This window comes from Zingiber officinale, chromosome 1B (assembly GCF_018446385.1).
Source record: "Zingiber officinale cultivar Zhangliang chromosome 1B, Zo_v1.1, whole genome shotgun sequence".
Taxonomy (NCBI): domain Eukaryota; kingdom Viridiplantae; phylum Streptophyta; class Magnoliopsida; order Zingiberales; family Zingiberaceae; genus Zingiber; species Zingiber officinale.
In genome coordinates, this window is record NC_055986.1 from 90082677 (window position 1) to 90094869 (window position 12193).

Sequence of the window (12193 nt, forward strand, 5' to 3'; positions counted from 1 at the left end):
CCTGTGCTCCTAAGCTCCTGCACACTTGACACAAGGTTAGAAACACACAGGACCTAACTTAACTTGTTGATCACACCAAAATAACCTTGGAGTTCTAACAATCTCCCCCTTTTTGATGTGATCAACCCAAGTTAAGCTAGGGTTAAAATAGACATAAAAATAAACAATTTATATTGCAATAACGTGCAACAAAATATAAAAATTAAATTTCAAAAAATTTTAATTTCTACCTCCCCATAGACTTATACTTTTTCTTCTCCCCCTTTGATCACATAAAAAATTGGGGTTACAAGAAAAATCTAAGGGTTGACACTTAGAAAAATTATAAAAATCTATTCCAATGATTTTATGGAAAATATTTCTAAGTCAAAAATAACTTTTGAAAAATTTCTAAGTTTTCGTCATCAAGAATTAAAAACTTTCTAAGCCAAAAACTTTATGTAAGAAATTTTTTTAAAAAAAAATTGGAGAACAAAAAAAAATTTCTATGCATTTATTTTATTTTATTTTTTTAATTCTAATGCTTTTATCAGAAAGTTTAAAATTTTCATTTTAATTTATCATAACTTCTTAAATCACACTTTTTCAGATTTAAAGCAACTAATATTAAACATGCAAAAAATTGTATCATGTTAATTTCTATTATTAGTTTGTCGAGATTCTTTAATCGACAAACTATTTCTTTTGACTTAATATTTTTTGTTATATTTTGAATTTCTAATTCACAAAAATATTTCGATAATATAAATTTTAACTTGATAAAGTTTTTCGATAGTATTTCTAATTTACAAAATTCGTTTGACAAAATATTTTGTAATTTGTAAAATTTATTCGACAGAAGATTTTCTAATCCGGAAAACTCTTTCGATGATTCCATTTCTAATTCGCAAAATTCTTTCGGCGACTTTTCGATTGATTTAACTAATTGTTTAGAAGGTGGAGACCATATCTGACTTACCTTGTCAGCAGTTGATTCTCCCCTGTCGAGTTGCTTTCTTCCGAAGCTTCTCCCCCTTTATCGATGCTCATCTGGGATGAGCTTTCTGTAGCTTCGGGATGGAGTTCGGCTGTCTCGGCAGTTTCCTTATTCTCATATTGTTCTGTCGGTGACTTGGTGTCCATCGAGGAGTTGGATTCGACTTCAGCTTGTTCTTCGTAGATCTTCAAGAACTTTTCCCAAAGTTCTTTTGCACTTTTGTATTCTCCGATTCTGTCGAGATCTTCATTTGGTATTACTCTTAGTAGGTGAAATTCTGCCCGAGCGTTTGCCATACTCTCCTCACGTTGCTTCTCGGTCCAGAGATACTTCTTGATTTCTTCTCCATTCGTTATCTTTGGTGCTTCATAACCAAATTTTATTATTAAAGAAATACCAAAATCTGTGTTTAGATATACCTCCATTTGTTGCTTCCAAAAAGCAAACTCCCCCTTGAATGCTAGTGTGTAGACTCTAGCTCCGGCCATCGTTTTGTTGCTTCGATCGGCGGTTAGTCCTCCTGAAGCGCCTTGGCTCTGATACCACTTGTTGGACTGTTGTGACCGACTAGAAGGGGGTTGGGGGGTTGGATAGCCTGCAAATACAAAATCAAAACCAACCATTCTCGAACTCTTAAGCTAACACTTGCATAAATAAAGTAAACAATAAAACATAAAGGAAGTAAAAGGCATACAGAGATTTACTTGGTTACAACCGAGGAGGTTGTTAATCCAAGGAAGATGAAGCACTAGTATCTCCTTCAGGCGGAGAAGCCTTTTACAGCGTTTAAGCACAGAAACAGAAGCTCAACTCTAAACTAAAGCACACAAGCGTTGAAATTATAATTCTTGAGTTCGTTGAAAAGCTTCTATACCAAAGCTATATTTATAGCTTTAGTTGGGGCGCACCGAAGGGTTCTGGGTGCTCTGCGGGGGATAAAACTTTATCCACAACGTTCATATCGAGTCAAATCTCAATCTGGTCAAATATCGACTTCCGGGAGCCCCGGTACGTTCCGGACGCCCCGGTACGGTCCGAGCACCCCGGACTGTTCCGGGTGCCCCGGGCAAGAAAGTCAACCTCATTGACTTTTTTCAGCCGGGGTCTTCTGCTCAGGCTCCGTTCACCTCAGACCGAATCTTCCGCTTGCTTGGGTGATCTCTGCCATCCGGAATAGGGCTCACCCGAACCCAACTTCCGGTCTTCTCGAGTAGGCTTCCTCTCCGGTTTCTCGTTCCTCGGAATCGTCGCGTGGTTCCTTCTCGTCTGCCAGCGTACTCATCCGCAGTGTTCGTCCCTCAGTCACACCACGTGTCGACCTTCTCGCTAGCTGCGTCGTTTGCTCCACGAGCAGTCTTCCGCTCCGGCTTCTCGTCCCTCGGAACCACCGCACGCTTCCTTCTCGTCCGCTAGTGTACTCTTCCGCAGCGCCTCGCCCCTCGGACGCACCGCATGTCGTCCTTCTCGCTAGCTGCGTCTTCCGCTCGACTACCTGTGCTCCTAAGCTCCTGCACACTTAGACACAAGGTTAGAAACACACAGGACCTAATTTAACTTGTTGATCACACCAAAACAACCTTGGGGTTCCAATTCATACATATACAACTTTACCCAGGGTATAGCATAAACGGTGGGTGCATAACATCTTTGGCGTAATGACCAAGGTCGATTCTCAGGAACTGACGACTTAGGGTCTACCTCACCATGTGTCTAATATATGTGTACCTATATTTACCTCCCTTCATATCTATGGGGCTGACACTAGAGGGGTCATTAATATAGCAAATCTTTTTTTTTGTCTATTAAAAAAATGAAAAAAAGATTAGGCAACAACATAATATTTATTTACTAGAAAAGGATAAAGAATAAAGGAAAGAATTAATTAATCAAGGAATTAAAAAAGAAAGAGTTTATCTTCTTCCAAAAATAAAGTAATTTACCAACACTCTCCTTAAGCTGAAATATAAATATTTGTCATTTGTAGCTTGTTCACCATATTCTCAAATATTGATTTTTGAAGACTTTTTGTTAAGATGCCTACAATTTGTTCCTTAATTGGAATGTATATCATATGAATAATTCCTTTATCAATTTTTTCCTTTATGAAATGACGATCCACTTAAGCGTGCTTTGTTTGATCGTAATGAATTGGATTATGAGCAATACTAGCAGCTGCTTGATTATCACAGTAAAACATCATTGGAGAGTTATTAGAAAACTTTAATTCTTCCAACAATCTTCGAAGTCATATCCCCTCACATATCTCATGTGCAAGTGCTCGAAACTCTTCTTCTACACGGCTTCAAGCCACTATAGGTTGTTTTTTTGACTTCTCCATGTCACAAAGTTACCCCAAACATATGTACAATATCCTGAGGTTGATTTTTTATCTATTAAGGAACCTGCCCAATTAGCATCAGTATAACTTCAATCATTCTATGATCTCTTTTCTTGAAAAATAAACCCTTTCCAAGAGTGCCTTTGAGATATCTTAAAATTCTATAGATTGCTTCAAGATGTCTTTCCTTACGAAAATGCATAAATTGACTAATACTACTTATTGCAAAGGCTATATTAAGACGTGTATGTGATAGATAAATAAGCTTGCCAACAAGTCTTTGATATTGTTCTAGATTAACCTCCTTTCCGCCTTAAGCCCAAGTTTAACATTAGGCTCCATAGGTGTCTCAGCTGGCTTGCACCCCAATATACCTATCTCTCTTACAAGATCAAGTATATATTTTCTTTGAGAAACAACAATTCCTACATTACTTCAAACAACTTCCATACCTAAGAAGTATTTGAGAGCACCTAAATCTTTTAATTCAAATTCACTTGCCAAATACCTATGATATTTTGTACTCGAGGATGTCCCCAAATGTCACTATGAATTAGAGAAAATGGAAGAGAATCTTTGTATGGTTTGGATGGAAATGATGCTCGTGTGTGTTTAGCTAATTGACAAGAGTCACATGTAAACAAATTAGGATTCTTATTGATAAATACATACAGAAATAAGCGTTTAAGATAATAAAAATTAGGGTGGCCTAACCTATGATGCCACATTATTACATCCTTGTTGGAAAACATAAGAAGAATTATTCTCAGTCATAGTAGCTTACCTTTCCATATGATCATAATTCTCAAAGTAGTACAGTCCACCATCCTCCTTAGCAATGTCAATCATCCTCTCCGATCCCTGCTCCTGTATTTGGCAAGATTTGGCAGAAAACTTAGTAGTGCAATCAAGATCATAAGTTAGTTTGCTAATTGACACTAAGTTGTACGCTAACCTAGGAACATAAAATACAGAATACAGAATAAGAGAATCTAACGAATGGACAGACCCTTTTCCAACAATAGGGGAGACAATTCCATCTACTATTTTTACCCAAGAGATCTTATCACATGATGTATAGGTGTAAAATAGAGATGAATTACCTGTCATATGATTGGATGCACCAGAATCAAATATCCAAGAGTTTATTTTTTGTATACTAAGAGTAGTACCTTGATGAGCAAAATTGTTTAATGCATTATTAGAATTACTTATATTTTGTTGATTTAATAGTTTACATATCTTCTCAAACTCATCCTTGTTTAAGAAAATCCCTGAGTTGGTTGATTCATCATACTTGTTTTCTACCATTGTTCGGAAGACTTTGGTTTGACTCTGTCTTAATTGATTTGCATATGTAGGTTTTCTAGAGATCTCAACTTCTGTCTTGAGTATGGCCAAGTTTATTGTAGTGAAAACATTATCCAATGATTTGAAATCTTATATCTTACTCCATAAAATTATTAAAATTTATCATTTCAACAAATTAAAAAAAATCGATACTATTTGACACATAATCGTGTCAATCATATTTATGAATATTCTTTCATATGAATACTCCGCTTGACATATTAAAATAATAATGTATTATTTATTTTTTTAAAATTTATTTACATATAAGATAATATCAAAAATATACTATTTCAAATGGAAAGAAAATTTGGTCTTATATTCTTTAAAATTTACAAAACTCAAATATCTAATTTTTTTTTAAAAAAAAATGGACAAGATTGAGCTCGGCTAGACCTGGCGAAGGTTGGATCAATGGGCTGATTATTCAAAAGATCCGTATGAGTTGCACTAGTGTCCTCCTCATCTTGCAATTCCTCCAATGTTCCGTTCTTTTAAATATCTAACGGACCTGAGCCATCGAGCCCCAAAGTCATAATCAGTTCACGCCCCTTTTAAAAGGCAAAGCAGCCAGACGGAGAGGGAGAGGGAGAGGGAGAGATGGGGTGGAAACGGGAGGACGACGAGCTTTCGGGGCGTGGCTTCGGCGATCTCGCAAACCGCCCTAACTCGAACCCTAATTTCCCTCGATCCGCGGAGGGCGGCGACCGTTTCTCGACGCGTAGGGTGGTCCGATCGAACTGCCGGACGGAGGAGGTGGAGCCTGGCAGGTTCGTGCGCAAGTGTGAGAAGACAGAGCAGCTTCTGAGGGATTGCGTTGGCAGGTATCTCATTGTCTTTGAAATATTCTGCAACTGGTTTCACGTACTTCTGTTTCATGACCGTGCGACTGCGTTAGGGTTCCTATGTTTGTTTCACGCCTATCTATGTATGTTTGTTGCGAGCGATCGAGAAATTATCTTTATGGATTCAAGTACTGTTACCTTTCGTACGATCTGATCGTTTAAAGTCGATCAGGAGGAGTTCATGGTATAGTTGTTTGGGATCCGTTCTGATAAACAGATTTAGGCGTATGTATCCCTGTCTGCTATAGCATTTGTTGCCGTCTGATTGTTCTTCGGTTTCCTGCGAGGAAAAGCTCGTGGGAAAAAAAGTTTTTCAGGCACTGTTATCCGTTGTGCCCTAAACGATGGATTGAAAAAGAAGCTGCTGAGAAAATTTATTTCTTCAGCATCGTTCCAATCTAGAGTTTGTTAATGAACCAAGCCGAGTTCGATTATGCTCAAGTATGTTCATTTATCTTACCTAGCTTGAGCTTGAATCTTGCAGAGGTGGAGCTTCTATCTAGCTCATGAAGAAATATTAATATGTTTATCATTTTAGTTCATATATCAGGAAAACGTATTATTTCCTCATATCTGCTGTATTATAAATGATATAAAACTATAAAATTTATAAGATGCATTATATTTTTTATACATTTAAATAAAAAACTTAACTAGTAAGATTAAATCAAAATTCTTGCAAGTTAATAAACAAATTAAATCAAGAATTATTTGTGAGCTTTGTTATGAACATTAATGAGCTAAGCTCAATTGTGTTCAAGTTTGTTCATATAATTTACTTTTAATATCAAACGAACTTAAATAAGCATTTATCGTGCCGAGTACCGAGCTTGGTCATGAGCATCATTTACAATGCTATCTGAATAGAGCTAAGCATTGCTATTCATATGTTTTTGCCCTATTTGGGACTTTTTTTCTTTAATAAATCTATATAATCACACACCTTTTGTTATGGTTTAAAATAATCAATTTTAGGATTTTTTTTCTTTCCCTTTTTTCGTTGAAGGAATTATAAGTTAAGACTCAAACAGCATGGGTCAACTTGTTGCATGGTGCAAATGACAGTATGTTCGTGAACAAGTTGACCCCCATGTTATTTGAATATGCTCTAGCTGGGATCCAATTTCTTTTCCTTAGCTCATTCCTTCCGTAACTGTTTTCCTTCTTTGTGAGAAGTTATTGGCAAAAGTTATTTTATTTCTCTGAATTTGGGCATCATCAGGTTAAGAGTTTGATTTTTACATATTGACCTTATTCATTTCTTTGTATTATTGCTTCACTACAGTATTTCAGCCATCATTTCTGAAGTATATTGTATTCTTCTTGCTTAACATTCCCTTCTTATTGGTTTACTTTTGGGTACTTTTCAGGTCCCATTAAGTGATGAATTTTTTGTGATAAGAAAAATACTTTCACCAATCACTTATTCAGTTTTTGCTTTTTGTTAATGCTAATAATTTTAAATTATTTTTTTTCTATATCTATTTGTGTAATACTTGTATGGTTATTTAAATTCATCTCTTATTAGTTTAAGAACCAACTATTTCCAAAATTTATTTTAATCCAATTATTACTTAATTGTGGTGGAAAATCTTGAATCGTAGTTGTTGAACGTATAGCTGGCTGAATAAAAAGTGTATTCATACAACGTGGGGTCAACTTGTTGCATGGTGCAAATGTGCTATGTAGCAATATGGATGGATACTAGTTACTATTAAGAAATTTTTTTTGGTAAGTGTATTCATAAAAGTGTAAGTTAAAACAATCGTTATGATATTAATGGAAATAAAAAGTCCACAAAAGTAGTTCACTTGTCACATATAAGTATTATGAAAATTTAAATAAATCCAAGTTTCCTACAGTTACTGAGTTTTCAGCACTTTTCTTTCCCTTTGTGGTCCAATTGTCTGATTGCTGCTCTTAAATTGGGATAAGATTCTTGTTTTGAATTGGGTGAAATCTTTCTGATTCATAGAGATTCTCAGCCCTGGTTCCAACCAAATATTTCTGATTTTTTTTTACCAATTTCCATCAAACCTATTGATCTTCAAATCTATGTTTATTCCAATTGGTGAATGAGGGTGAATATTACCTGTTGGCATTGTTTCAGACAATGATGAGGCTGCCTGAGAGTCTGGATTTTTTTTTTAGTAGGGTCACTCGAATAAAGAGACCATGCATTACTGATGCATCTTCGAGGTACCAGATTCATGGAGAAACAAAAATACTGATGCATGTCCATCTCACACCATGCATTACTACCTGCTCTAGAATAGGCAGTATTGTATTCCAGTGATAGATCTGATGAGGTTATAGTTAGCGATTAATGTGCATTTCCATCGTTACAGTTTATCAATGTGATAGGTATGATGATTGAATCAATTCCCTAAACTACTTTTAGCCGTCGTGTGGACTATCCAAATGTACCAATGCAGAAAAGGACCCTTGTTTTTCTTTTCAGACTTTGTTGATTAGGTCTAATGATGCATGTTATAACATAGCTTTTCAGATGGGTCTAAGCCTGGCCAGCATTTTTCCAAGTTAATTGAATATGCGAGTATACTCATTTGTCTTTATTTTCCATTTAATGTGTTATACATCTAAAGTATGTATATCTTGAAATCTAAAATATTTGACAATGATTGAAACTTCTAAACCAGAACATTTTGGTCAATTAGATAGATTAAATTTTCATGTCTAATATGGTTGAACAATAGAACCGGACAAATCTTCAAGTGCTTGTCTTTACCTGTCCAAGCCCTTACAAGGTTTTGTAAGCCATACCATTTTTCCTTCAGGTAGATGCGTTGAAAAAAAAAAAAAATCAGGTCATCATTCTGGGAATGAACATTTTACATGTAGATGTTTCTCTGTTTTCACATCATTGTAAAGGTGCTCATGGTGTGCAACCATCTAATTCATCCATTTTGAATAAGTATACATGAGATTAGATGTTAATTACTAAGTACAGGTTCATTGTTATTTCGTTTGTCATCAGGCCTCCACAGGTAGTTGAATCAAATACTGAGTACACTGAAGTCGATGTCACTGAAGATATGAACAAGGGACACATACCTTTTGACCCACCTTCAGCAGAGCCCTTCACTTTTCCCGGGCTTCAAAATGATATCAATAGTATCGAAAGGACATTGTTCGGAGGCTTCAGGCATTTCTTGGAGGCAGCAGAAGAGATGACGAATGAGTTCTTCAGATCAATGGGGGATCCTTTGCAGCGTCGAAGTGAACCAGCACCATTTGGTCACTCCAGGCCTGCTGACGAGCAACTGAAGAATGACCATCCTACACAACCGAGCAAGTCAGATTTCTCTGGCTATTCCGGGCAGATGACAGATGTCTAAACAATACAACTGCTGCATACTGAACAAATCTGTCACACTTGTGTCATGCTTTAGTTTTTGTGTTGCATGTAGAGAGTTTGTGCCACATAGAATGTGTTTGTTTTGCTTAAAACCCCCGTGTTTGTGTAGTACATTTTCGATGAATTTTTTTTTACAGGAATACTGAATGTTATAGAATGCTTTAGGTTTTTTATTTGCAACAATGTTCCATTCAATTACACTCTATTTACTATCTTAAAACTAGGGTGGGTGTATGAGGAGCAACAATAAAAAAAATGGACTTGAATCACAATATCGCAAAAAAATTGGACTAAAACGCTTGAGATCTAGTGCGACCACGTCACCTCCGCTTCGGCCACGTCAACGCGACCGCCGCTCCTCGCCGCCAGTGCGCCGCCGCCGATCCTCCTCCCCCGCCTTCTACTTTCTCGTACCTTCCCCTTCTTCTCCGCTTTGTCTTTGACCCCTCCCTTCCCCACCGCCAGAAGATCCTGCCGCGGCGTCGCCGCTCCCTCACCCAGCACCCTTAAGACCTCGTCGTTCCCGTAGACGGCGGCTATCTCCGCCGCGGTCGCTCCCTTCGCCGTCCGCGCCTCGGTGTCGACCCCTCGCTTAAGGAGCGCCTCCACCGCCTCGGCATGCCCTGCCTCCGCCGCGCAATGGAGCGCCGTGTACCCCTCCTCGTCCCTCGCCTCCACCTCCGCCCCCTTCTCTATCAGCACTCGCATCGTCTCCACCTTCCCCTTGAACGCCGCCCTCATCAGCGCCGTCCACCCATGCTGGTCCTGCCCGTCCACCGCCGCCCCTTGTTCGACCATCCGCGCCGCAGCCCACGGATCGCCCTTCCTAGCGGCCGCCGCCAGATCGTCTCCCAGCTTTAGCGCGTCCAGCATCCTCGCGTGGCCGCCCTCTGCCGCGAGATCGTACGCCGTCCGCCCGGCCGCATTTCGCACTTCCTTCGCCCCGGCCGCACTGCGGGACAGTAGCAGTTTCGCCATGGCCTCGTCCCCTGCGACCGCCGCAGCGTGGAGCGGCGTTCCCCTGTCGGCGCCGCCTCGGGCGTCCGCCCTCGCACCGGAGGCAAGCAGAAGCTTCACGCACTCCCTCTGCCTACCCTCTACGGCCACTCGCAACGCTGTCCGTCCGTCCGCCGTGGGCGCATCCACGCTCACTCCTTTAAGTATAAGGAGCCGAAGCACCTCCGCGTGGCCGGCGGCGGCAGCCAGGTGCAGCGGGCCGAGCTCTGACCCCTGAGATCTCTCCGTCGACGCCCGCCTCGATAGAAGAAGCTCAGCAATTAGGGTTTCCCCGGCTGCCGCCGCCGCCTCCAGCGGCGATTGGCCGGTCCGATCGGTAGCCTCCACGTTAGGGTCGAACTCGAGGAGGAGCTGAACCAAATCCGGTCTGGACCGGGCAATTGCTAAATGGAGCAAGGTCTGCCCGGTCGAATCGACCGAGTCGACCGCTCGCCACTCGGGGTCACTCTTCTCTAACACTTCCCTCACCGAATCCATCGACCCGTCCGCTATCAACCGAGTCAACACGGCCGATCCCACAAAGAAGACCCTGATGCCACTGTCCGTGAACACCTGCTTCTTCTTATTGCTGAACCACTCGCTGGGGACCGAGTCGACGGTGGAGGTTCGTTCCTTGGAGGAGGCGCTGGGGACGACGACGCTGTGGAGGAGGAACGGGTCGTCGCAGCGAGGAACCGAGTCGGGCAGCGCCGAGTTGAGCGGCAGCAGGTAGGTGAACTCAACCGTCATCGTCGCCAACGGCGCGATGATGCCGGAACTCGGACGGACCGCGTACCGAGCCTTGTTCACCGGCTCGATACGGAACGCTACCGGCATGGTGAACATGACGTTGCGGAGGACGAGCTGGCCGGAGCACTTCTGCCCCAGTTCCACCCGGACCGGCACCTGGTTCGACGGCTCTAAGCTTATTAGCCTATCCATCAATGGTCTCTCGATCTAAAGTGCAGTCTTTTTCGCATCAAAATCAGATCTTGGCGAGCTCTTCAAACAGTCCATGGGAATCTCGGGGAAGGAAGAGGGGATTGGGGAAATCCAAGTAGAAACTGCCTAGGCCGGCAGCTAATTTGAAAGGATTCTCAGCGAAGTTAGCTCGGCTGGAGAGAAGAGCACGCCACCGGGTGAGAAGAACAGAGGCTTGTTCTATCACTGCAAAATTCTTTTTTGAGCAGGTCATTGCATTTGATAAAAATTAAAAAAAAAAATCCACTAGGTATTCTTTAGGATGTCCTTTTCTCTGTTAACAAAGATATGGAAAATCATAGGTGGAGGTAGAATAATGACTATACTAATATCTTTGTCGGTTCTGACATGATCTTTCTATGTGATTTCTTGTCTGATGGGTGATGGTTTTGACAGTATCAATGCTTACTCGAATCAAAGACGAGCACATTCTGTTTGGTTTGCTTATAAATGAATATCGAGCTTGTTGGAAGATAGCCAATTCATGGTAACCAAGCATTGTATATAAGTTCTTTTTACTCCCTACGGATTCAGATCAAAATTTGAGTCGGGTGAAGGTCAATTGAGATAGTATCGGTGTTGATGAAGAGGTGACTTAAATACACCTAATGTATGTACATCGGAAAGACGGATCCTCACATGAAGCTTAAGGACAATGGTGACGAGACCGGTGGTACTTAGACTCTGTGCACACTCAGACAAAGCACACGGAACGTTAGATATCAGAAATAAGGAAAAAAGTTTCCGGCGTAGATCCTCCACACTCAAGTCAGGTATTTTTTTCCCCCAAAAGAACAGTGTATGAAAGAAAAAAAAGAATTGTAGAAGACGAGTGTAAATGGGCGCGTACCTGCTCAAGGGAGAGGACCTCCTTTTTTATATGACAATGCATACCTTTGGAGTCTGACCGATGTCAAAGAATGTCTGGTGTTAAGACCTATCGGGTGATGGAAGACACGTGGTGCCCTCTCATTGGTTGAAAGAATGTTCCATTCTCAAGGAATGACCGACTATTGGAATATTCCTTGGCTGATGACAGTTATTTTTTGACAGGTGGTTACGATTCCCTAACTGATCCGGTGGTAAGAACATGGGACCCCGTCCGGTGAGGTCAATGCCACGTGGAAGTCAGACTGGAAGGAGGCCCGTCCGGAGATGGGAGGTCCGAACGGCCGACCGGCCGTTCGATGGAGTCAATGTCCGGAGAGGGCTGGGTCCGACCGTCCGATGTATGGCTAATGGTTAAAGGTGCCCTGTAGGAAGTCAGGGTTCCGGCGCTCAGTGGAAAAGATCGCAAAGCCGAGCAGACAGCACGCTCGGCCAAAGTC

General features: G+C 41.0%; 3 protein-coding genes across 3 annotated transcripts in view; 1 reads left to right on the forward strand and 2 right to left on the reverse strand.

Annotated features, from left to right (window-relative positions):
* Positions 1–5184, reverse strand: part of LOC122039903 (protein YABBY 2-like) — a 60748-nt gene extending 55564 nt beyond the window's left edge. Inside the window, exons 1-2 of the mRNA XM_042599320.1 lie at positions 5176–5184; positions 4099–4181 (exon numbers count right to left, since the gene is read on the reverse strand). Coding sequence (XP_042455254.1) covers positions 4099–4181; positions 5176–5184 — 92 coding nt within the window. The remainder of the gene's footprint in view (positions 1–4098; positions 4182–5175) is intronic.
* A 37-nt stretch (positions 5185–5221) lies between these two features.
* LOC121969452 (fra a 1-associated protein-like) lies at positions 5222–9062 on the forward strand. The gene is made up of 2 exons (XM_042519565.1): positions 5222–5488; positions 8508–9062. The coding sequence occupies exons 1-2, from the start codon at positions 5265–5267 to the stop codon at positions 8866–8868; spliced, it is 585 nt and encodes a 194-aa protein (XP_042375499.1). The 5' UTR covers positions 5222–5264; the 3' UTR covers positions 8869–9062.
* Positions 9063–9090: 28 nt separating this feature from the next.
* LOC121969442 (protein VAPYRIN-like) lies at positions 9091–10895 on the reverse strand. Its single transcript, XM_042519555.1, has one exon. It carries the CDS (start codon positions 10824–10826, stop codon positions 9195–9197), a length of 1632 nt encoding a protein of 543 aa, XP_042375489.1. The 5' UTR covers positions 10827–10895; the 3' UTR covers positions 9091–9194.
* Positions 10896–12193: the final 1298 nt, after the last annotated feature.